General features: G+C 38.3%; 1 protein-coding gene across 1 annotated transcript in view; it reads left to right on the forward strand.

The window, feature by feature from the left end:
* LOC126095163 (aminopeptidase N-like) overlaps positions 1 to 27079 on the forward strand; it is a 297387-nt gene that overhangs the window by 207949 nt on the left and 62359 nt on the right. Inside the window, exon 11 of the mRNA XM_049909885.1 lies at positions 7122 to 7396. Within this exon, the coding sequence (XP_049765842.1) occupies positions 7122 to 7396 (275 nt within the window). The remainder of the gene's footprint in view (positions 1 to 7121; positions 7397 to 27079) is intronic.

Genomic DNA, 27079 nt, shown 5'->3' on the forward strand with positions numbered 1-27079 from the left:
AAGTCAGTTCTTGAAGACCTTCTTGGGATAGTTTATGTCTATCTTCAAAAGTCTTCCAGTTCAGTTCCTTCAGTATCTCTGTGACACTCTCACAGGTTAAACAAACCTGTGACCATTTGTGCTGCTCTTCTTTATATACATTCAATAACCCCTGTTAGTCCTATCTGGTATGGGACCCGCACATTAGAGCAATATTCTAGAACCAGTTGCACAAGCAATTTGTAAGCAATCTCCTTTGTAGACTGATTATACCTCCCCAGTATTTTACCAATAAACTGAAGTCTACCACCTGCTTCACCCACAACTGAGCCAATATGATTGGTCCATTTCATATCTCTTCAAAGTATTACACCCAGGTATTTATGTGAGTTGGCCAATTCCAAATGTGACTCATTGATATTATAGTCATAGGATACTACGTGTTTCCATTTTTGAAGTGCAAAATTTTACATTTATAAACATTTAAAGCATGATGCCAATTTTTCCACCATGCTGGAATCTCATAAAGACCTAACTGAATATTTATGTAGCTTCTCTCAGATAGTACTTCATTACAGATAACTGCATCATGTAGAAAAAGCCTGATTTTACTATTAATATTGTCTGCAAGGTCATTAATATACAATATGAACAGCAAGTTGTCCAACACAGTTCCCTGGGGCACATCCGAAGTTACTTCTACATCTGAAGATGACTCTCCATCCAAGATAAAATGCTGTGTCATCCCTACCAAAAAGTCCTCAATCCAGTCAAAAAATTTCACTTGTTACGGAAGATTTTTGCACAAGTTTCCGATCTACAATTACTGTATATACAGCTACTGGCATTAAATGCACTGATATTGTGATGAAGCAAGCTGGGATATTTTTAATTCCTCTCTTGTTTTGCCATCTACATCCTTAAAATTCATTTTTTCATGTCTGACTAATTATGATTAACATACGTGAGTATAATCTGCATTTTCATAAAAGAGAAAGGTTGGCCCTCAGTTTTAAAGAATATAACACAAGATGTAATTTTGTGTTTAGTTTTAGGTATGTAATTGATTTTCTAATTTATTTTGACTTTTACTAGGTAGTATCTTCTGTTATCGGGTGAAATCAATAATTGTTTTGTAACTTAAATTCTATTGTTGACTTATAAACAAATATAAATTCTGTACTAGTTACAAATATTTGGAAGACAAAACAATAGAATTCTCTAAGTAGTTATTTGGATCTATTCAAAAACATGTTAGCAAAGCCAGCTCTTAATTAATTCCAAAGTAATTTCCAGTTTCGTCAAAAGTATTGTTTGCATAACTTTATTTGTTAATTTCATGATTTAAACAAATAATACGGGTTAACCCTTGTAGTTATAGAAACTGCTAAAAAGACGCAATTTTTCGAGGTATTCAGTTAATTTAATGAGTTATGTTTTAATTGTGATTTATTTAAATTAAACATAAAACAATGTGTAGTTTCAGTGCCAATTATTGTGATAGTATATAAGGGCCCGATTTTTGGTCCTGACAGTCAGTCCACAGCTGATTTTGAGATTAGGAACATGTGCTGGCTAGAACAACAATAATGCATCATCTTAACTGTGAAATAAGTGTCACACCAACAGGCTGTGTGTTAAAACAATGACAGTGTCTGTTTCAGTTTATATGAAAGACTGTGAAATATGTGGTTAGGTTTTTACTGCTCATAGATATTCAACTGTGAACTAATGTAGCAGTGTGTGAATGTTTGCCTGCAGCCTCTTAATGAGGCTTATCAAAAGCTAAACAACACTTAACTGGCTGTATTAAATGTGGATATTGGGGGGTTGTAAATAGTAAAAGTAAAGAACTATGCAACACAAATGTGCACCTGTTGGCTACAGCATTTAAAGTAGTCAGTGTTGAACTTCAACCCCCCCCCCCCCCATTTTTCAGCCAGTATAGCAACACAGTACATTGACACTGAGGACAGTCATCGATGAAATAAAGCAGGCAAACATCACAATATAACTCTGACATGTCAGTGCGAAGAGTACACTCTTTGGTGACAGCTTATTTCTGCCAACAATCCGTCACTTCATTATGTCAGTTGTCATATTACAGGGGTCCACAGCACTACCACATTAACCAAACGAGCTTTTGTGTGGCCAATTTTAGGCACAGACTGCAAGACGTATGAGCATCAGTGCACTGCCTGTCAGCACAGTAAAATTACTCGGCACACTCGCGTGCTATATGGTGCATTTCTACCACTCGATTGACATTTTGAACATGTACACCTGGATGTAATTGGACCTTTACCACCATCTGAGGAGTTTACCAACTGTCTTACCACAGTTAATTGATTTACTAATTGGCTGGAGTTTTTCCTGATGATAGATATCACAGCAGAGACAGCAGCTACCACCTTGTTCTGTGAGTGGACCACACATTTTGGGGTTGCTTTACGTATCACCAGAGATCAGGGCAGTCAGTTTGAATTGTATCTGTTCGAGGCTCTTGTCATAGTGTTGGGCACAAAGAGGATTAGGATGACAGCATACCACTCAATGGCAAACAGACTGGTAGAATGGTTTCAGCAAGAAGTGGAGGCATCATTGTGTTGTCACGATTTTCAGCATCGGATGGAAACTCTACCCATCATTCTGCTGGGCATCCACACATACATAAAGGAGGACATAGGAGCTACACAACCCAAACTGGTATACGGACAACTGATAAGCCTACCCAGTGAATTCTTCAGTAGCAGTCCAGGTGTGATATTAAAGCAGCAGTCTTCATTATTAAGCTGGGGTCACACTTACAGCAACTGCATCTAGTAGCAAGGATGACACAGAAATCTCGTCACCCATTTGTTTCAGTGAGTTGTGAAAGTGCATGCACATTTTTGTTTGACACAGTGCCATGTGTAAGCCATTGCAGCCACCTTATAATGGATCTTAAGCCTAGTTTACACAATGACACTCGGTTGCAGGCAACTGCACCACCAGGCACTGCATATGTGCACCATGCATTTGCGCAACTCGTTGGTGAAACTAAACACTTTTGGCATGTTCCAACTTTGGCAACACTAGTTGTATGGGTTTTGAGATTATGTGTGGTCATAGAGGGTAGACAAACCGAAGTGTGAAGTGGGGAATGGAGAATAATGTTTGCTTTTTGGATATCTATACTGTGCATAGGTGTTTGTGGGATTTCAGCGATGATGATTACAAAAATAAGCAACATTTTGCTGCCGCTGAGACCATCATGTGCGATCATATAATAGATGGTTTGAAAATGTGTGAGCTGCAGGGCAAAATTTATTGAGTTAGGAGCACATATATAACTGAATTAAGAAAAAAACAAGCAAGTGTAATTCTAGCTGTGGCAATGTCTACAAGATTAAAATCCTATTGTTTGAGTTGGCCAACTCATTGTTAAGGAATATTGTTGACAGGAGGGAAGGCTATACAAATTCAAGAAGCTGCATTCCTTATTCAATATCCATCTATTTAAAATGTCACTGTAGTGCTCCCTGTTCACATATGTTAGAATTTTGAAATATTGCCACTGTACAGATCTGTCTTCAAGAGATTAGTTTGCAAACCTTTCTCTTCTTAATGCAACCTGCTTTGAATAATTATTGTTGCTAATGTTCAATAATTATTAGCATTAACCATAATAATTATTGTATTAATGAAATAGCATCATCATCAACTAAAACCGTATCTTATAACATGCCGAGTGTTCTCGATTGTAATGCATGCAATATGGTATGCAATTTCTGTTCTGGCGACAGTGCTTCACTCATTACAGTTCCTTTATTCCTTATCACATAATTAACTCTATTTAGAAGAAACGTGAACAGTTCTGGTGACTTTCCAAACTAATTAAAACAACTTCTTGGATTACCGTTATAAATTATTTCACCAAGGATGCTGAGCAACCGAGCTGATGTTTTTTCTTCATCTAGTCAGGAATCGAAACATGATTCTTTTTTTTTTTTCTTCTTATGCTGGGATTCCATGCAACAAGCTTTAACTCCCTCACAACTCGTGCGAGATGCAGCTGACAAAACTTTCATTTCTGACATGACTCAGGGACCCACAAAACGACAAAACTGACGTGCATACTGGTGTCACTATGTCTACAATCATATATGAAACCACTTTCGTGCAACTCATTCCACACAATGAGGGGTGCAACCCAATGATGCGTAAACTAGGCTTTATGATGTGCTCAGCAGAGGTGACAAGCAGTTTACATTGGATATTGAAGGAATTATGACTACAGTGTCAGTGGACAGGATAAAACCCTTTTACTGCTCCACCTACACTGACTGGGACAAAGCACCTGGACAGTCTGGCACCAGCACATGAGCCCCATTCACTACTCTGCATGCCAGTGCAGGTGCACTGCAATTACTGTCCAGTGACAATGCCGGTGAGACTTCAACGGACAAACCCGAGATTTGTTATGCTATCGGGGTGCCGCGTGTGATTCAACTGATAATACCATTAACACTGGGGAGAGGGAGGGGGGAGGGGGGCTGGAGGGAATGCTGTCATGACAGAGCACATAGTCACGTAGTGAGAATTATCCTGATGCCAAATGTTCAGAGTCAGAGTTGTGTATTGCATGCTATTTGGTGTTAAGGTGACCACTAATGTTGTTTATTTTTCCTTGATATCTATGTGTGTCCACAGATGTCACTCACTCACATTGCTCTGTATGCTGCCTTTTGTTAGATGGTGGAAATATAAATCTTGTTATAAGAACTCACAGTTTCAGTAATCGATAGTCGATTATGAAATCGTATCACAGTGTATAATCCTGTTTTTCCAAATATCATTTTCATATTACTAACAGCATGTTTACATTTCACTGAATAATGAAGCAGCCAGTACCTGCATATTGCTGTCTTAACAATGTAGACTCACACATTTGTCTAAAGGCATTTCAAAATAAACAAAAACTGCATCATTTGCATTTCAATATGTTATCCTCTTATTCGTCAATGTACATAAATACCAAATTCCTGATAAGTTAAGGCCTTCATCAAAAACAGGTGCATGCGCGGGGTGTGCACACACACACACACACACACACACACACACACACACACACACACACAGACTCAGACAAACCCAAACGCAACTCACACACTTGACTCAGGCAACTGAAACCACAATGCTTGAGACTGCAGTCGTGTGTGTGTGTGTGTGTGTGTGTGTGTGTGTGTGTGTGTGTGTGTGTGCGCGTGTGTCTGTTTTGTTGACAAAGGCCTTAATGGCTGAAAGCTTTAATTGTGAGAGTATTTTTTTTTTTTTTTGTGCCTATCTGCGACTCAGAATCTCTGCTATATGGTGAGTAGCAACTTCCCTTTTCATAATATTGTTACATTCCATCCTGGATTTTCCATTGTTTGAAATTCCTGATAAGACGAGACATCTCTATATATAAAAGGCAATGTCCTGACTGACTGACTGACCGACTAATTCATCATTGCCCACCCCAAACTGCTAAGAATAGAAACTTGAAATTGGGATAAGGTTTGGATGTTATACTGTAGGCATTGTTTAAGAAGGATTTTTTTGGAATTCTAACCCTAAGAGTGTGAAATAGGGGGGATGAAGAGTATTTTTTTTTTTTATTTTTTTTATTTTATTTTTTTTAAATGTTGCTCTTAAAACCATTTCAGAGCTAGAGCTACGAAAATGGGTACTTGATTTCTTGGCCATAATAAAGAAAAATATGCTTCAGCATTTTTCGAAATTTAACCCTATGGGGGTGAAATAGTGGGTGAAAGCTTTTTTTGAAAATATATCGTTTTTAAAGAACTACTAAAATACTTTCAAAGTTACATCTATGAATACTGTTATTTGACTTCTCAGTTACAAATAAAAAAATATATGTTTCAGTGCTTTTGGAACCTGAGCCCCTAAAGGGGTGAAATGGGAGGCGATTTTTTTTTTATGAAAATATTTTATTATGAAAGCATTTTTAAAGCTAAATCTGTGAAAATTTGTAGTTGGCTTCTCTGTTAGAAATAAAACAGACACATGCCACTGTTTTCGGAAATTCGATCCTTAAGGCAGTGAAACAGTGTCAGACTGATTCACTGACTCATCATCGCTCTGCCAAAACCCTAATGATAGTAACTTGAAGTTTGACCAGGATGTGGATCTTATACTGTAGGCATTGTTTAAGAAGGGATTGTCTAGAGTCCCACACCTAAGGGGACAGTGTAAGGGATGAAAGGTTTCTTGAAAGTATTCCACTATTCAGGGAATTTTGAAGCTAGAAGTATGAAAACTGGTATTTGGTTTCTGAGTCAGAAAATAAAAAAAAAAATAAAAAAAAAACAAGTTTCAGCACTTTTGGAAATTCAACCACTAAGACGGTAAAATACTGGGTGAAAGATTTTTGAAAATAAATAATTACTAAAGAACTGCTTAAGCATCTTTACAACTACATCTATGACAATTGGTATTTGACTTCTTGGTTAAAAACAAAAAATAAAAAATTGTGTGTTTCAGTGTTACTGGAAATTCAACCCGTGAGGGAGTGCAATAGAGGATGAAAATTTTTAAGAAAATGTTTTATTACATTAAAAGAAATTTAAAGCTAAATTTATGAAAATTGGTATTTCACTTCTCAGTTAGATAAAAAGAAATATTTGGTAGGGGATGAAAGTTGCTATGGAAATATCTCTGCAAGTACCCAAAAGACGTGATTAACAAAAACTTTGGATACCAGAATCGCTGTTTGGTCAGAAGTATATTTGGAAGAGACCATGCTCATATGACGTTAATTAATGTGAAAAACTTAGAAGGTGTTGCAGTGTGTGAACAACATAAAAACCGGATTACATAAAAACAAAAACAAAAATCTCTGCAGGCCACGTTGTCTATGCAAGCAAAGCAGCAGACACTGAGCTACTTAGATTACAAAATATCCAGGCATTGTGTATTTAACTAATCAAAAGTATCAGGAGGTACATCAGTCTGCAGGTGAGTTGGTACCATTGCATACTCCTCACCTAAAAAACTTGTAGTTGCTAGAGTGTTAAATGCTGTCCTCCCTTTTTGTGTGATGGCTGTGTACTACAGCAATAGCCACACAGTGTGACACCTGTGCCTCGGTACATCTGCAGGTTTCTTCCGCATTAACTATGACACTGCAAGCTGGCGACTGATCCAGGAGCAACTGACATCCAACCACCTGGCCGTCCCACGGGAGACGCGCGCCCAGTTGGTGTCTGATGTGTTCAGCCTGGCACGTTCCGACCATCTGGACTATGAGCTGGCCCTCAACTTCTCACTATACCTGTACCAGGAGGAGGACTACCTGCCATGGGCCATTGCCTTCCGCATCTTCGACTACCTGGACACTTTCCTCATCTCCACTGAACACTACCCTGCATTTCAGGTGAGTAACGTTGGGTCTTCCTTAAACATCTGCATACACATTTCCAGAAAAGCCATTTTACATGCAAATTTGTCGGAAAAACCTAATACCCAATGGTCTAGTCAGTTGACAAAATCAGATACTCACTAATCGTATTGATACCAGATCAAAAGACTATGAAATGTATAATCAAATACTACATTGTGTCTCCTGAAATTGCTGCACTCAGCATATTTACTACTGCTGGGTATTGCACAAATAAAAACCACATGTAGCAATTAGTGCCTATGAAACTTGGAGGAATAAAAAGTAAAAGAATACAAAAATACTCAACACACTGGACATGATGGGGTGACCCTATAGGTTCTGTACTGTTTTAATGTGTTGTTCAGGGGTATTTCCTGAGTATTTTGATATAAGGGACCCATTGTCTCTTGCGGCACATTACAGAATACAGTAGAACTCCAATTATTTGGATGACTAGCGACTGGACCCGATTTGAAGAAAATATCCATGTAATTGGATATGAGGCAGTACCCAAAAAAACTGGAACTATTTTTTAAAAGCTATATCTTTTCATATTCTCTGCAAAGGAACCTTATCCCCTTCAAACTACTCTCCATTACAAGTAATACATTTGTCCCACCTGTACTTCCACTGTTCAAAACGTTTTTTGTTGTTATCATTAGAAATTTCTGGCAGCTCCTTCCTTGTTTTTTTCTCACCTTCTTCAGTGGTATCAGGTCAGTGTTCTTTCATTCCCCTTTTCATGTATGGAAATAAGAAAAAGTTGCACAGAGCTAGGTCAGGTGAGTAAGGTGTGTGGGGTAGTGGTATCATGCTATTTTTATACAAAAACTGTCTAACAGAGATGGCTGTGTGTGCAGGTGCATTGTCGTGCTGGAAGAACCAGTCTCCTCTCTGCCACAAGTTGAGTCTTTTTTGATGAACACTGTTGTGCATACTTCTTAAACCTTCCAAACAAAAGGTTTGATTGATGGTCTGACCTGGGGCAACAGACTCTGAATGAATTACGCCCTCGGAATCAAAAAACCAAATCAGCACTGTTTTGAGGATGTTTCATTTGACACAACGACATTTTTTGGACGGGGTGACAATGACATCTTCCACTGACTTGACTGTTGCTTTCTTTCTGGGTCATAACCGCAGCACCATGATGCACCACCAATAATAGCCTTTGACAGAGAATTTGGATTAGTTTCAAGCAGTTGTTTCAAAGCACAACATGTTTCAACTTGACATTCCATTTGATTGTCAGTCAGAACCTGAGGAACAAACTTGGCAGCAACCTTTTTCATTCCAAAAATCTTCTGTTAAAATTCTGTGAGCTGAGGTCCAAGGTAACCCACTAATCTCCGGCAGTTGATCAATTGTCTGTTGACAGTGTGTCAGCACAAGCTCTCAAAATTTTTCAATATTTTCTTTGATTTGGTTAGCTGATGGATGTCCAGAATGACATTTGTCATCAATTGACATGTCACCATTTTTAAATTGAGCAAACCACTCATACACTTTAGTTTTTCCCATAAAAGAGATTCACCAACATTTTAACTGAACAGAAAACAAAATTTTGCAGCTACACATTGTTCACTTAAATTGGCCACTATAAAAAACAAAATGAGAGCAAAACAGGCCTAGCAAAAACAATCACTGTAGATGAACAGAACAAGCCAGGTTGACAACACACGTGGCACTGAACAGGCAATGAGTTGCACTATTCCCGCCTAGTGGCAGAAATGTATACTACACAAGCTCTGCCCACGGCAACATTATTTGACTTTTTTTTATACCCCCTTATAAATTGTGAAATCAGATCATATCTTTATAAAAAGCTAAATTTGTGTGTGTTACTAGAGTGACATAAATTTAAGGAGTACAAAACATTGTTGTTTAGATTTTGTACAGTACTGTAGTTAGATACAGCATCAGTTCTTGAACATATCGGCAAATGTCAGTTGTTTTGCTGTCTTCAATCATTCTCCTGCAGCCAAGTCTCACATCTGCTTGACAATGAGCAGTTGTGTACAGTCACACTCAGGCTGCCACACCATCCATGTTAGTGCAGTGTTGAGACATACAAACATATCTCTGGCTGACGGTCCCGCATTTGGTTCAGTGGCAATGTCATCCTCCTGGCCATCAGTTTCTCCTCTCACACTTTGAATGATTTGATTTTCATTGAGAATCTGAACTCTATCATACAAAGAATCACAAGCTGGCCACTCACCTACACTCTCTGCACCACAATCAATACATCCAGGAATTTTCAAAAGGATCTTTCTTATGTCCTGACGTAATTTCTTGTCCTCTTCCCCTTTTTTCTTCCTCTTCCTTTTCATGCTTCTTCTTTTCATCTTCAACTTTCTGTACCTCATCTTTGTTTGAAATTCCTTTCAGTTTATTCCAAGCTCTGTTTATTGTGATTGTCTTCACCAAATTCCCTGTTTCTGCCACCAAGTAAGAACAGCCTTTTAAATTCAATTTTTGGTGGGGAACCACAATGCCTTCTTTGTTTCCATCTTCTGTGGAAAGCTGTCTTAGCAGTTTTCTTCTGTAATGTCACTTTATAGTTTTGATAACTGATTGGCCTATTGGCTACAGCAAACTTGCTATATTTGGTGGGAAGAAGAGCATTTCGAAACACCCATTATCTCTATCAAGAAGACTTCCTGTGGGGTGGGTGGGTATATTGTCCAGCATGAACATTTTCTTACAGCCTTTTTTCCCTAAGATATTTTGGTATTCTTGTACTTCAGGTGTGAAAATTGAATCTACAATTCACGAAAGAGAGTAGCAATAATCCAGACGTTTGGTTGATTCTTGTAAAGGTTGGGAAGTTTTTTAACGTTTTTGAAAGCCTGGGGTTTTTTGAATTTCCTATTGACAGAGAGCCTTCCAAATAAGGCCTGTCTCATCTTCATTGTATAAAGATTCAGGATCATGATATTCTCCCCCAATTCTGCATTTTCAATAAAATTTTCTGTAGCTTTTATGTGTGCTGATAGCTTTTCGCCACATAAATCCAACTCACAAATACCGTGCCTTGCCTTGAAATTTCATAGTCAGTCATTGCTCACTTTAAATGAAGATAAACTGCCTATTTTGTAGGCTGAAAGTTCTTTATTTTTGTAAAGAATTGGCTCTGAAAGAGGGTTTCCCAAAGCTTGCTGCTGCAAAAACAACACAAATAAGGCCTCGTCAAGTTTTGTTTCCTGTTGTTTTCATTGCTTTTCTCAACAAAGTCCCATTTTCATCATCAAGGATAGACACTGAGTTTTAAAATTAAGGACCTTTTCTTGTCTGAATTTGTTGATGTTGCCATGCTAAACATCTCTGGTAACTGCATACCACTCACGCCTTTGTGTAAATGTTCAAGAACTTTTACTTTGTCTGCCATCAAGAAGAAAACACATTTCCTTTTAGAAGACGTGTCCACACAGTAAATTAAACATACACACAGAAGAAAATAAAAGACATGGGAAGCAGAATACACAGCAAGAAATCAGTGTATATGTGAAGGCCACAACATGGACTAATGTATGTTGCACAGATGGGCACCTCAAACAAAACAATGCCCATATTGCTCATGAAGCACTGTGTGTACTGTATTCAATCATCATGGGAAGATATTTTGTTTTAATACATTCACTGAAGAGGACAAAACAGAGGCAGGTTACAAATGTGAGTCAGTGTTACAATTAAAGACTTATTTCTTTTTACGTCTTTATTGCCAGGCAATGAACCTAGTCAAGGATGTTAATGAAAAAATTAAATGCCCTCATCTAAGTGTTGCTGATTTGGAAAAAAATATATGAGGACTTGATTTGTATATTGAATGGAAGGCATGATAGTTTTGAACACTTTTGGGAATTGTGTTTAAAAGAAAAACCTTTACAAGTTGATGATCGATCCTTCACTTCCTCGGAATTGAAGTATGCCAAAGAAGTATGAAAACAATGAAGTCAGCTCACCACACACTTTCAGAACTCCAAAGGAATACTACAAAGCTACTTACATTGAAGTTTGTGAAATGGTTCAATCAATGCATTACTGAGCGGTTTGCTTCAACTGGACTCACCCAGGTCATTGCAGTTGAGCAAGAGTGCTTTCTTTTAGTAAGCAAAGGTGAAACAAATTTGGAAAAATCAACTGAGTTTTAAAAAAATGATAGAGGTACATACAATGTACTGTGCACTGTAATAACTATCGAACAATACAAACCATTTTAGTTGTACAGTAGAAATCTGTATAACATCAACATCTACACTCTGCAAGCCACTGTGAGGTGCAGGGCACAGGGTACATCCCATGTACCAGTTATTAGGGTTTCTTCCTGTTCCATTGACGTATGGAGTGAGGGAAGAATGATTGTCTGAATGCCTCTGTGTGTGCAGTAATTATTCCAATGTTATCCTCATGACCCCTATGTGAGTGATATGTGGTGGGTTGTAGTATATTTCTACAGTAATCATTTAAAGCCAGTTCTTAAAACTTTGTTAACAGATTTTATCAGAATAGTTTACGTCTTATCTTTAAGATAAGTTCCTTCAATATTTGTGTGATGCTCTCCCATGGACTAAACATACCTGTTACCATTTGTGCTGCCCTTCTCTGTATATGTTTAATATCCCCTGTTAGTCTTGTCTGGTATGGATCCCACAAACTTGAGGAATATTCTAGAATTTGATACACAAGTGATTTGTAAGCAATCTCCTTTGTAGATTGATTGGACGGTATTCTACCAATAAACTGAAGTCTACCACCTGCTTTACTCATGACTGAAGCTGCGTGATAATTACATTTTACATCCCTGCAAAGTGTTACACCCACGTATTTGTATGAGTTGGCTGATTTCATATATGACTCATTGATATTATATTCATAGATTACTACATTTTTTGTTTTGTTTTGTGAAGTGCAATGTATTACTTGCTGAACATTTAAAGCAAGTTGCTAATCTCTTCACCACTTTGAAACCTTATCAAGATCTGATTGAATATTTATGCAGATTCTTTTGGGTAGTACTTCATTACAGATAACTGCATCACCTCCAAAAAGCCTGAATTTATTATTACTATTGTGTGCAAGGTCCTTAGTATACAACATGAACAGTGACAGTCCCAGCACACGTCCTTGTGGCACACCCAAAGTTACTTCTACATCTGATGATGGCTTTCCATCCAAGATAACATACTATATCCTCACTATGAAAAAGTCCTCAAAGCAGTCACAAATATCACTTGATACCCCCTATGATCATACTTTTGACAATAAGTGTAGGAGTGGTACTGAGGCAGATGCTTTCCAGAAATCAAGAACTACAGCATCTACCTGATTGCCTTGATCCAAAGCTTTCAGTATGTCATGTGAGAAAAGTGTGAATTGAATTTCACATGACTGATGTTTTCAAAATCTGTGTTGGTTTGTGTAGAGGAGGTCTTTTTGTTCAAGATACCTCGTTACTGTGTTCCAGATAGTTGTAGTTTAGATAGTTTGAGTTTTATTTAATTGCAATTCCAATGATATCCAGGGGCACTGACTTATAAAAAATATTGGGGGAGGGGGGGGGGGGGGGGGCTATACTGGGGGTCTTTCCCTGTGAAATTTTCTAAATTTTAGACGAAGAATAGTGAGTTTTAAAGTTTTTTTAAGCATTTTAGAGTCATATAAACAACATTAGCACTGGACTCTTGACAACTCGACACTCTGAGAAACTTGACAAGCATGACACATTTTTCAGCTTTGAAAAATTAAACAAAACATAAACACGCAAGGTATTTTCATAAAAAGCTAATTTAATTTATAGTCATAATCATGCTTATAGACTATTACAGAGCAGTGAATATATAGGTCTGAAAAGACTGAAATTATATTTAAATTAATCTTAATCTATCATTAAAAGAATAAAACATAAAATATTGCTGTCACACAGAAATAGCACTATGATTAATAACTGAAATATCTAATTTAAGCTTACTTTGAATAAGGCTTAGGGTTCATTAACTAAAAGCAATATCTCAAAGTTAATGCTTTAATACAGTTAATAAAGTTAATACAATATGCCTAATACTTTCAGTCAAAAAGTATGTAAATAGCAGGTTTTAATTGGGTCTTACACCCTAAAAGTATTTAAGTATTTGAAAATAACTAATACAGTACTATAGTAATACAGTTCTAAACTAGTACTAATATTTTGATACTGAAAATTTAACATTATGTATGTATATAATTCTCTATTTTATAAAGATTTTTAATATTGCTCTAAATGCCATTATTAGGGCTAGAGTGTCTTTAAAAAGGTGCAAATGTCGGCTGTCTGACTGGATTACTGAATATGAAGTCATTGATGACTGGTCGGATATCCAGTTCATCCAAAACATCTCGGTAGGCATGAAGAGCAGAAAAGTTGTTCAATCGCTTCTCTTCCATTGTTGATCGGAGATATGACTTCAGACATCTAAGGGTGCTAAATGACCACTCTGCTGTTGCTGTTGTGATTCCAATGACTTGGAGAAGCTTAATGCACTTGACTACTTCACATAACTTTTCTCCAACTGCAGGCCATTGTGTAATGTACTTCCATACATCACACATATTTTTAAGACCAGTTGTTTTTTATTAGTGATATAGGCTGACATATTCAAGTGTAAGCACAGTCTCTCAATGTCTAGGTCATTTTTGAAAAACTCAGTTGATTTTTCCAAATTTGTTTCACCTTTGCTTACTAAAAGAAAGCACTCTTGCTCAACTGCAATGACCTGGGTGAATCCAGTTGAAGCAAACTGCTCAGTAATGCATTGATTGCACCATTTCACAAACTTAAATGTAAGCAGCTTTGTAGTATTCCTTTTGGGTTCTGAAAGTGTGTGGTGAGCTGGCTTGATTGTTTTCATACTTCTTTGGCATACTTCGATTACGAGGAAGTGAAGGATCATCAACTTGTGAAGATTTTTCTTTTAAACACAATTCCCAAAAGCGTTCAAAATTATCATGCCTTCCATTCAATATACAAATCAAGTCCTCATACATTTTTTTCCAAATCAGCAACACTTAGATAAGGGTCATTTAATTTTTTCATTAACATCCTCGACTAGGTTCATTGCCTGGCAATAAAGACGTAAAAAGAAATAAGTCTTTAATTGTAACACTGACTCACATTTGTAACCTGCCTCTGTTTTGTCCTCTGCAGAAAATGTTTCAAAAAACTCTAGAAGTTCTTCAAAGTTTTTCAATATTCTCAATATACTAGAAGCTCACATAGTCCATCAAGTCAGGCAAAGGGGTCGTAGACCAGCTTGGTCGTTGGCGCTCTCACAGCGTATGCTTCCGTAAAGTCCCATCCTTTTGTTGGATTCCCTTACAGTGTTTATTAAGTGCTAAAGCCATAATATCCCTCATAAACGTAAGATGGCAGGGACTGTCTACAACTGCCAAGTCTAAACTGTGAGCAGTGCAGTCCACATAATGTACTTTTGGTTGTACATCCAAAACTAACATTTTTAGTCCTATGAACTTACCTGTCATATTCGAGGCACCACCATAGTACTGTCCTCTTAAATTGTCCATTCACAAATGAAGATGAGCAAAAACATCTTTTAAAATATTAAACAGAGTTTGTGATTCATAGTTTGGGGTCTCATATAAGCCAATAAAGTCTTCATTGATGATTAAGGAATCATCAACAGTATGAATACAAAATGACACTTGTTCATGAATTGGAGAATCACTTGTTTTGTCAACCATAATAGAAAAATGTTCAGCCTTCTTGATTGAAGCCAATACCTTTCTCAACACACACTTTCCTAGTAGATCAATGATCTTGTTTTGAATATTGTCGGTCATCTACTTATACCCTAAACACCCTAACCAATTTTTAAACTCAGGTGTGTCATTCTTTTGGAGTTCCAGCAACTGAAAAAAATTTGGCTTTACATCTTTGTACCCCCTAATTGCTAGTCCTTGTTGGCATAGAAATAGCACAGTAGTAAATATTGTCTCAAGGGCTAAACAGCCTTTCTTCTTATCACTATCTAACTGTTCATTCAATTAGGAGGCCACACTTCAGTTAGTGGCAGAATTTAGTTTCAGAACACCTTCTTTATGCGTAAATGTATTTTCATGAAGATGGAATTTTCCAAAAGCTTTTTCTACTTAGAAAACCCTATGGAAGTAAATGCATCTTCTTTTTTTGAAGAAAATTGTAATAGATTTGTAGCATCTGCCTCTTTGCAGGTTGTGCAGAAAACATTTTTGGTAGATGCTTCATATTCTAGCCACGTATATTTGATCAACCAAGACTTCTGAAATGATATTCCCTTACTGGATTGTTAAGGTTTCAGCTGTGAACAGTTCTTGCCTGAAGATAATGAAGCACTTTATGATACAATAATTGTTCAAGGTTGACTTGCAGTATCATCAACTTCCAAGCATGCCCTTTTAGTAACAAATTTATCCATTCCAAACTTAATTCACAATACACTAAGAGACTAAAGTAAATGAATAAAATATAGTCATATAAAATAGTCCACTAGACACTACAGTCAGAAAACTAAACATGTCTGCGGCATGCACTGAATGAAACTATCCACACTGAATGACTGTGACAGCAGGGTGGGCTTCGTATAGCCGCAGTGTCATAATGTCTCAAAACGTCAAGGCGACGTGAGGCAGAGGGTTCCACGTGCTTCTGCTCCAGTCCTTTTGATGGCGTTGCAGCCATTGCCAGTGCCAGACTTTACCCGAAGGTTTGCACACCGGGACAGATTCTAAGTGTCTTTCTTATAAATTACAGAGTGCAGCAATCAGTTATCCTTTTTTAGATTTTATTACACAAATCCAGATTTCGGATAGTAGCTAGCCATTCTCAATGCACTATTTTCTATTCTGAATGCACGTAAGTCCCTGTTGTTCAGGCATCAGACACAGTTCTATTCAAATAACTGTGACTTACGCCCAAACAACAGGTACTTACATGCAATGAAAACAGAAAATAGTGCATTGAGAATGGCTAGCTACTAGCTGAAATCTGGATTTGCATAATAAAATCTAAAAAAGGAGGACCGATTGCTGCATTCTATAATTTATGTCACATAACAGTCACTGAGTGCACCCACTTTCCAAATGGAAGGTAACCTGATGAAAATTCTAAGTGTGCCTGCACCACTGTAACACTATCATGATTCACACAACTTTTTTCAGTTAACCTACTTACTACCATAATAATTATTTGTTTTAACTCATTACTGAATGTATTTTAAAAGGTAACTATCATCAAACAAGGAAAATAAAAGATTCCGACATAATTTTGTGATTCTACAAAGCATAATATAACTAATAACTTTATTAAATTATTGGGGGAGGGGGGCCTCCAGCCCTCCAAATGAATTTTTGAGGGGGCTCAGGCCCCCTCAGGTGCCATGGAGTTGGTGCCTGTAATGATATCTTACTCCGATTTATTTTTGTATGTGTATTGCACTGAACATACCGACACAACTGTGCAGTTGTCGACAGTGTGTGCTGTGTGCCTTGTGCTTGCTGCTGTCAGTGGTAATGCTCACTATCCAAAACAGTTTGGATTCACTATTGCTCATTTCTATCCCAGGTTGCACGTTAATGGTGGTACACAGTGGTACGGACAGGTTTACTGATGAAGAGTTGGCTGATGTGCACCTCATTTATGGGTTCACTGGACACAATGAAAGAGTGCCACATTGACACAATATTCAGTTCTTCCCTCAGTGATTTCAAGCACATCACAGTACATCTGCATCTGGGGCTTATTGAATTACTCTGTTTTTTGTGCAGTGTATTTTGGTGATTCCATAATACACAATTTTCCCTGTCATGAAAATATTATCACAGAAGGAAAGATAAATGGGGTAACAAAGCAAATGAACCATAATTACATTATTACTTTGCAATGAGCCACCAGACACGTGGACCCCTTGTAACAAAAATACTCACAAGATACCACTAAACAACCTCCAAAATATTTTGTCAGTATAAAGCTACAGAAATAATTTGTTCAGTGTACTAGATATAAACAGCACTGAATAGGATAGGAGAAGGAGCAAAGGAATTTTGTCACAATAGCTCTTTTTCTTCTAATATACATATGCAAAGCAATTCCCATTACTACCAGTGTGAATACAGTAGTACTAATCATAATTTGTAGGCTTAGAGAAAGCTCTTGACAATATAACTGACATACACTCTTTGAAATTCTGATGGTAGTAGGGGCAAAATACAGAGAGAAGGGCAGCAACAGTTTGCCAATGACACTGTAGTTATTTCAGAGATAACAAAGGACTTAAGGAAAGCAGTTGAAAGGAGTGTACAGTGTCTCGAAATCTACATCTACATCCATAATCCGCAAGCCACCCGACGGTGTGTGGCAGACTGCACCTTGAGCACCTCTATCGGTTCTCCCTTCTATTCCAGTCTTATATTTTTTGTGGAAAGAAAGACTGTTGGAATGTCTCTGTGTGGGCTCTAATCTCTCTGATCTTACCCTCATGGTCTCTTTGTGAGATATACATTGGAGGGAGCAATATACTGCTTGACTCCTTGGTGAAGGTATGTTCTCGAAACTTCAACAAAAGCCCGTACCGAGCTACTGAGTATCTCTCTTGCAGTCTTCCACTGGAGCTTGTCTATCATCTCCGTAATGCTCTTGCAATTACCAAATGATCCTGTAATGAAGCGCACTGCTCTCCATTGGATCCTCTCTATCTCTTCTATCAAATCTATCTGGTACAGATCCCACATTGGTGAGCAGTATTCAAGTAGTGGGCAAACGAGTGTACTGTAACCTACTTCCTTTGTTTTCGGACTGCATTTCCTTAGGATTCTTCCAATGAATCTCAGTCTGGCATCTGATTTACTGACGATCAATTTTATATGGTCATTCCATTTTAAATCACTCCTAATGCCTACTCCCAGGTAATTTATGGAATTAAATGCTTCCAGTTGCTGACCTGCTATATTTTAGCTAAATGATAAAGGATCTTTCTTTCTATGTATTCGCAGCACATTACACTTGTCTACATTGAAATTCAATTGCCATTCCCTGCACCATGCGTCAATTCGTTGCAGATCCTCCTGCATTTCGGTACAATTTTCCATTGTTACAACCTCTCAATATACTACAGCATCATCCGCAAAAAGCCTTAGTGAACTTCTGATGTTATCCACTAGGTCATTTATATATATTGTGAACAGCAACGATCCTACGACACTCCCGTATGGCACACCTGAAATCATTCTTATTTGGGAAGACTTCTCTCCATTGAGAATGACTCTTTAATCCAATCACACAATTGGTCTGATAATCCATATGCTCTTACTTTGTTCATTAACGACTGTGGGTAACTGTATCAAACACCTTGCAGAAGTCAAGAAACATGGCATCTACCTGGGAACCCATGTCTATGGCCCTCTGAGTCTCATGGGTGAATAGCACGAGATGGGTTTCACACAATCGTCTTTTTCAAAACCCATGCTGATTCCTACAGAGTAGATTTCTAGTCTCCACAAAAGTCATTATTCTTGAACATAATATGTGTTCCAAAATTCTACAACTGATCCACGTTAGAGATATAGGTCTATAGTTCTGCACATCTGTTCGACATCCCTTCTTGAAAACGGGGATGACATGTGCCCTTTTCCAATCTTATGGAATGCTATGCTCTTCTAGAGACTACAGTACACCGCTGCCAGAAGGGGGGCAAGTTCCTTCACGTACTCTGTGTAAAATCGAACTGGTATCCCATCAGGTCCAGAAGCCTTTCCTCTTTTGAGCGATTTTAATTGTTTTTCTTTCCCTCTGTCATCTATTTCGATATCTACCATTTTGTCATTTGTGCAACAATCTAGAGAAGGAACTACAGTGCAGTCTTCTTCTGTGAAACAGCTTTGGAAAAAGACATTTAGTATTTTGGCCTTTAGTCTGTCATCCTCTGTTGCAATACCATTTTGGTCACAGAGTGTCTTGGCGTTTTGTTTTGATCCACCTACCGCTTTGACATAAGACCAAAATTTCTTAGGATTTTTTGTCAAGTCAGTACATAGTCGGTTCTCTGTTTAAATGCTCAAGGTAGTTTTCAGATAATGCACTTAAAAAAATTTCGAATTCATTGAACGCCTCTCACATAGCCCTCCTCACACTACATTTCACTTCGTGTAATTATTGTTTGTCCGCAAGGCTTTAGCTATGTTTATGTTTGCTGTGAAGTTCCCTTTGCTTGCATAGCAGTTTTCTAACTCAGTTGGTTTTTAGCTTTGTCCACAGATCCTGAACACTATCTGTACTTGAGATAAAACTTTTGTGTTGAGCCATCAAGTGCTCTGAAATCTGATTTTTGTCACTTTCGCTAAACAGAAAAATCTTCCTACCTTTTTTAATATTTCTATTTATGGCTGAAATCATCAAAGTAGTAATCTCTTTATCATCACTGATTCCCTGTTCTGCATTAACTGTTTCAAATAGTTCAGATCTGTATGTCACCAGAAGGTCTAATATGTTATGGCCACGAGTCAGTTCTCTGTGTAACTGCTCAAGGTAGTTTTCAGATAATGCACTTAAAAAAATTCACTGGATTCTTTGCCCTGCCACCTGTTATAAAGGTATAAGATGAACATTTACAAAAGCAAAACAATATTATGAGAAGGATAGTTGCTACTCACCATATAGTGGAGTTTCTGAGTCATAGAAGGGCACAGCAAAATGATTGTCAGAAAATGGGCTTTTGGACAGTAAGGCCTCTGTCAGAAATAGACAACACACAAACATGCACACTCACACAAATGTAACTGGTACACATGTGGCTGGAGTCTCTGGCAGCTGAAGCCAAATTGTGAGTAGCAGTGCATGATGGGAGAGGCGACTGGGTGATGGGGTAATGAGGAGGCTGGGATGGGGAGGGGGAGGAGTAGCTAAACTGCAACCACTGTGCTGTATTCTATGTGGACATGACAACTGACAACCTCTCTATCTGCATGAATGGCCACCGACAAACTGTGGTCGAGAAACAGCTGGACTGCCCCATTGCTGAGCACGCTGCCTAACATAACATCCTTCATTTCAATGACTGCTTCACAGCCTGTGCGATCTAGCTGCTTCCCACCAACACCAGATTTTCTGAATTGCACAAGTGAGAACTCACTCTGCAATATATCCATTGTACTCATAACCCTCCTGGCCTCAACCTTCGTTAGTCATTGTCATTACCTTCCTGGCCCATTCACTGTTCCTGTTCCAGCACTACACAGTCCTCATTCCAGCAATGCATCCTCAGTCTCTTTACTTCTCTCCTTTTCTGCTATTTTGAAACCCCCCCCCCACCCTCCCCCCCCCCCCCCCAGCCCCCCACCCCGTCTAATGTCCTGAAAGCACCTAGCTGCCCTACCCTCTCTCCACCTCAGGGTTACCTCCCCCATTATGCCCCACTGCTCGCAGTCTGACTTCAAAGCTGTTGGAGGCTATGGTAGTTGTGTGTGTGTGTGTGTGTGTGTATGTGTGTGTGTGTGTGTGTGTGTGGTTGGGTGTGTGTGTGTGTTTTGTCTATCCTCAACAAAAACATTATTGGCTGAAACCTCGCTTTCTGACAGTCTTTTTGATATGCCTGTTGTGCCTATCTGCAAGCCAGCAGTGTCTCTGCCATATGATGAGTAGCAAATACTATTTTCATAATATTGTTACACTCCATCCTGGATTTTCCAAGGATAATAGAAGGTAGATGAATTGAATCAGGCAGTGCCGAGGAAATTAGATTAGGAAATGAGACTCTACAAGTAGCACATGAGTTTTGCTATTTGAGCAGTAAAATAACTTACTTGGCTGAAGTAGAGAAAATATAAAATGTAGGCCAGCAACAGGAAGAATCTCAAGGTATTTGTCGGGAGTGTAGCACTGTAGAGAAGTGAAATGTGGATGATAAGCAGCCCAGGTAAAAAGAGAATAGGAGCTTATGAAATGTGGTTCTGCAGAAGAATGCTAAAGATCGGATGGGTAGGATGGTTAGCATAACTGATGAGGAAGTGTTTGAACAGAATTTGTGAAAAAGAAATTTGTGGCATAAATCAACTAAAAGAGGGGGTCAGTTGATAGGAAACATTCTGAGATCTCAGGGAATCATGTTTAGTATTTGAGGGAAACATGATATTTAAAAATGGTAAAGTGAGACCAAGAGATGAGTACAGTAAGCAGGTTCAAATGGATGACGGTTACAGTAATTGTATGGAGTGAAGAGGCTTGCACACGATGGACTGGTGTGGATAACTGCATCAAACCAGTCTTTGGACAGGAGGCCACAAGAACTGTGATAATTTGTTGTTACAGTACCATCAAAATTACTTGATGGTTCACATCTGCCACTTGATGCTACAGTCTCACCACAACCGCTGCCACCTAGCACTCATTATAGGTGCCACAAAAACATGACGGGTCCATATACAAATGCAATTAAAGTGTAATGCGAAGCAATGTCGGGAGCAGCTACCGCTAGGTTTGATGGGAGTTGTTCTGTTGACAGCTGGTTTTGAGGAACCAGTGACTGAACTACGGCAGACAATGTGTCTTCTTACCCTGAATCTAAACCTGTGTCCTAAACTAACCACAAACTAGTAATGTGCAGTATAACCAACAGTAATCAACAGTCTGTGGCAGAACTAAAATTATAACCAGTTTGTTCACAGTGATTAAAGCTAACCTCAATGAGCAAAGTGAAGACAAAAAAATACCAGTCTCAGCATTACAAACAAAATGTAAATTCTTACTGTCTCCTGTTACCTGAAACTACCCTCGCACTAGCTACAGGATGGTGCATTCATTATCAACTGCCAATCACTCCTGGTTGCCGCTTGGTTGCAGGAAATAGGTGACACAAGCAGATTCCAAACAAAAAAGAATGATAGGAAGAAAAATAAGAGCAAATTAAAATGTCAATATGGTGTCGAAAATGGTGCATAACAGTATAAGAAATTAAAAAAAAAATTACATTGAAATTTTCAAAAAATCTGTTGTATTTGGTGAGATTCAAACCCATGATCTTCTGCATGTGATTTTTATGTGATAACAACTGTGCCACACCATTACCTAGTGGAAGATTGTTATATTTATGAGTCTGATGATCCAGTCGGAACAATTAATTGCAGTCTTAAAAAACAATGTGTGTGTGTGTGTGTGGGGGGGGGGGGGGGGGGGGGAGGTGATTGGGTGGTCTATTTCTGATGAAGGCTTAGTTGGCCAACAGCTCACTTTCTGACAACCTTCAAACTCTTATAACAACAGTTATTGGGAAAATGATAAAAAAATTTTGTTGCTGTATTGAAAACTTGTTTCTGAGCCACTGACACTACAATAAAAGGCAATGAATGTCATTTTTTCCTCTAGTGTTGTAGGTACTGAAATCACTACTTTTATCAAATTCTAATGGTTTATTTATGTAAAATTTCATCAGCAGTTACTGTGTGGTTTAGTTAAAGCACAGCTACTCACAGAGGTCCACTGTAGGCTTATCGTATGGCAGCAAAGCTAAGTAGATACTCTAATGTGTTACTGTGAAATTAATTTACACTTAAAAAATTGGTTCCAGTTGTGGCTACTAGGTGCAAATCCAGCACTGTGAATGAAAGAAAGATGTTTAGAAATGTTTCCATTTGTAATGGATTAGGAACAGGACATGAGGAGAAAAGATCAAATAAGTGAGGAAGACATAATGTTGATTTTATTATTAACCACCACTAACACAGTTTGTAGAGTATGAGCACCAGAAACATTGACGAGATGCTGTATAGTGCTAGGTATTCTCCTGGTGCACAAAATTAGAACTAACTTTTTTCAGCGTAGGATATCTACCAAGTTTAGCTGCCCACAGAACCTCTGTGAGTAGTTACACTTAAGTTATAACCACGATCAGCTATGAGGGTTCAGTAGCTAAACTAAATTGGTTGAGCATCTCAGCTTCTTGCTAGTCAAGTTTTCATCAATATGCACACTCAAAAACTTGGAGCATTGTACTGCGTTTATTGGCTCCTGTTCATGTGCTAAATTGATTGTTGATATGCCATTATTAGTTGTGCAGAACTGAATATGGTTGGTTTTCTCAAAATGTAGGGAGAGTCCATTTTAAATAACCAGTTAATAGTTATAAGCTATCCCTCAAAGAGGATTTATTGCAAAACTAGTATCATATGCAAAAATTATCAGTTCTGCTTGATGATTATAAAGTGTAAGATTATCCACATAGGTAAGCAATAGCAGTGGGCCCAAAATTAAACCTTGTGGGACTCCCTTTTTGATTTCTCCCAATCCTAAAATTCACTCTCCTTCCAACACTGTTTGAATTTTTCAGTACAACTGTTTGCATTCTGTTTGTTAAATATGATTCAGACCAGATGTGCCTAACTTAAGTTCTTCTGAGATGATACAGTGTGTGATGTGAGATGTCGCAGTAAAGGTCGTGCAATGTGACGATTGTCTGTGCAACGCTCGTGCTCCCACAGGAGCGATACGATGAGAACAGAGGCACAGCGTGCAACAACAGCCTCACTTGTGACATGCTGCTGCCAGCCTCCTTGTGGACAGTTTCCTAATATGTCACATATTTACTCAATACTGGGAAGAGGTGTATTTGTCCTTCCAGCTATAAAAACAATTTTTATAGGTTACATCTATGAAAATAATAAATTTTTGATAATATCTTCAATGTATTAATCAGCTACTGTGACAAATCAGTGACTTTCTAAAATCGTGCCCTGAAATGAGATCTAGTCTGTCTGACATTTTATGTGCCACACCTAGAATAGCTTTTTATCACTCTCTGAATCCCCACAATATCTTGGTGAGACCCTATGTTCCTTCTGTACCCATCTCCCTACCCTAAGGCTCCTACCCCTGTGACTGTCCCTGCTGCAAGACTTGCTCTATGCACCCCTCTACCACTGTCTATATCAGCCCTGTAACTGGCAAAACGTATACTATCAAAGGGAGAGACACCTGTGAAATGACATGTCACCTACCACCCATTATGTAAACCCTCTTTGGTGTTTTACATGGTGTGACTGTCACCGAGTTATCAGTCAAGATGAATAGACATAGGCAGATGGTGTATTCTGGAAACACACAAAATCCTGTTGCACAGCATGCTCTACAATATGACAGTCTTGACCTTGGCACCTGTTTCACCATGTGTGCCATCTGGATTTTTCCCCCAGACACCAGTTTTTCAGAACTCTGCAGGTGGTAACTGGTGCTGCAACCCATCTGGCCTTAATTTGCATTAATTTCTCTGGTGTCAGCATTTCTTCACAGTAACGATTCCTATCTTCACTTTCTTTGTTTCCTATATCTTTCACTATATCTTTCATTTTCTGACCTGCCTCATTCCCCCCCCCCCCCCCCCCCCCCCTCATTCTCCACACCTCTATCACATACTGCATGCTTAGCTTTACCTTCTTATTAACTTGTGCATGCTGTTTTGGCAGTAACCTTTGTCTTGCACATTATCCTTTCTTCCACATTTAAGCACTCAGATTTTCAAATCTCACCTGGTGCAGTCCCCAACAATCAGTATTTCCTTCTCATCCTGAACAGTAAGTCTCCTCTGACCTGGGGTTCTGGGCAACTTTTGTGAACTGTGCCTCTTTTCCTAAATCTCACCAGTCCTTTTCCTTCACCCCTCTTCTTCCCTCTTCAGCCCTTCTACCAGAAGTAGTGACTGGCTCTGAAAGGTTGTGAACTTCAAACTTAAATACCTTTATATGCAAGTTCATCTGCCACAGCTCATTGAGTAGATTTTTTATTTATCTATACAATTTTGATATGTTACAGTACCAGAGAAGGAAAGTTGCTACTCACCATATAGCGGAGATGCTGAGTCGCGATAGGCACAATAAAAAGATTCACACACTCATAGCTTTCAGCCATTAAGTCTTTGTTTTAGAGTGTAGTTTCAGCTCTCTGAGACTGCAGACGTGTGTGCATGTTGCGTTTGCATGAGTGTGTGTGTGCGTGTGTGTATGTGTGTCTACTGCTGAGAAAGGCTTAATGGCTGAAAGCTATGAGTGTGTGAATCTTTTTATTGTGTCTATCACGACTGGGCATCTCCGCTATATGGTGAGTAGCAACTTTCCTTCTCTGGTATTCTAACATTCCATCCTGGCTTTTCTATTGTTCAATTTTGGTATGTTAGCTATATTTGATAAGCAGCACTCTGTGATGTAAACTGGACCAAACATAAACTTGACAGTAACTATATTTTTTACTGCAAAGTTTCAAAATGTGCACTGAGTTTTACTTAATTTTGATATATCACAATCACTAAGGACCATAGCAAGAAAGACAATTGTTCATTATTGGCTGTGATATCTGACTATAAGATGCAAAAAACAGAAAGCTTTTTATCAAGTAATCTCCTCAGAATTGAATGACTGCATAGTAGAGAAACACCGAAACAGTAATTTTCTTAATTTTTAACACAAAAGTAGATTTTTCTAAGAACTAACAACAGGGGCAGATGCAGCATAGCTTCGGCTACATAAAACAATTTTTTGAGGCACATTTCCCTCTGTGTGTTCAGTATGATACAGTTGGACAGAGCAGCTGTCACACAGTGTTGTACCGGGTGACACGACAGAGAATTGTATCAATGTTGTCTCACTGTCATTCCATTGCAAATCAGTTAAGTTGCTTCAGCCATGTTTCTTCACACTCCATCCATGTCGATCATTTCTGTCTCATATTGTGAGTTGCATTGTGTATTGTAATTGTATCGTATATCACATCATCTCAGTAAGAACCATACCTAGAAATTTAATGCAATGTATGCAATTAAACACCTTTGAAATATCACCAAAAAAATCATCATCACCATTTCCCAACTCCAGTTTCCTGGGTGTGGTGTACAAGCACTTGCCATCTCCTCCTGTCTTCATGCATCTTCTGTCCCAGGACAGCTTCTCATTTGTGTCCTTTCTCCTCCACATCTCATCTTACAGTCTCTATCCAGCATTTTCTTGGCCTTCCCTATGGTCTTCTTCCTATGAGATGTAGGTTGGAATACCTTTTGGCAGGTCTTTAGCTGTTTGTTCTCATTATGTGCCCATACTGTTAAAGCCTACATTTCTTTACAACACTAGTAACACGAACATAATACCAGCTAATTTTCTGTTTGCCGCATTTCCAATTTGGTCCTCTCTAGTTGTTTGGTTCATAGTTTTAATGTATCTCATTTCTGTTGCCTGAATTCTGCTGAGTTCTATGTGTAGTATGGTATATGTTTTTAAAGCATGTGAAAGGATTGGTATGAAATAGGTATTATACATGGTCACTTTTACTTTCCGTGGCATTTTATCATCCAAGAGAAGATTTCTGATTTTACTGTAAAAATTGGATGCTTTCTGTGCCCTTCTGAGTATTTCCTGCTTAATGGTGTCATATTTTGAGATCATGCTTCTTAGGTACTTGAATTGGGTAATACATTCTACTTTGATTCCTCCTATAAATATGTCTAATTTTGTTGCTTGCCTGTTGATGGTCGTTTTTACTGTCTTTGTTTTACTTATTTTTAACCAGAAATTTTTGAATGTGTTGCTTCAATAATTAAGTTTCTTCTGTGCTTCAGCTTCTGTCTCTCCCATCATCACCAAAAACCAGGGCACTTGGTTCACTGTCTATTTTCTTGA

The sequence above is a fragment of the Schistocerca cancellata genome, chromosome 8, assembly GCF_023864275.1.
Source record: "Schistocerca cancellata isolate TAMUIC-IGC-003103 chromosome 8, iqSchCanc2.1, whole genome shotgun sequence".
NCBI lineage: Eukaryota > Metazoa > Arthropoda > Insecta > Orthoptera > Acrididae > Schistocerca > Schistocerca cancellata.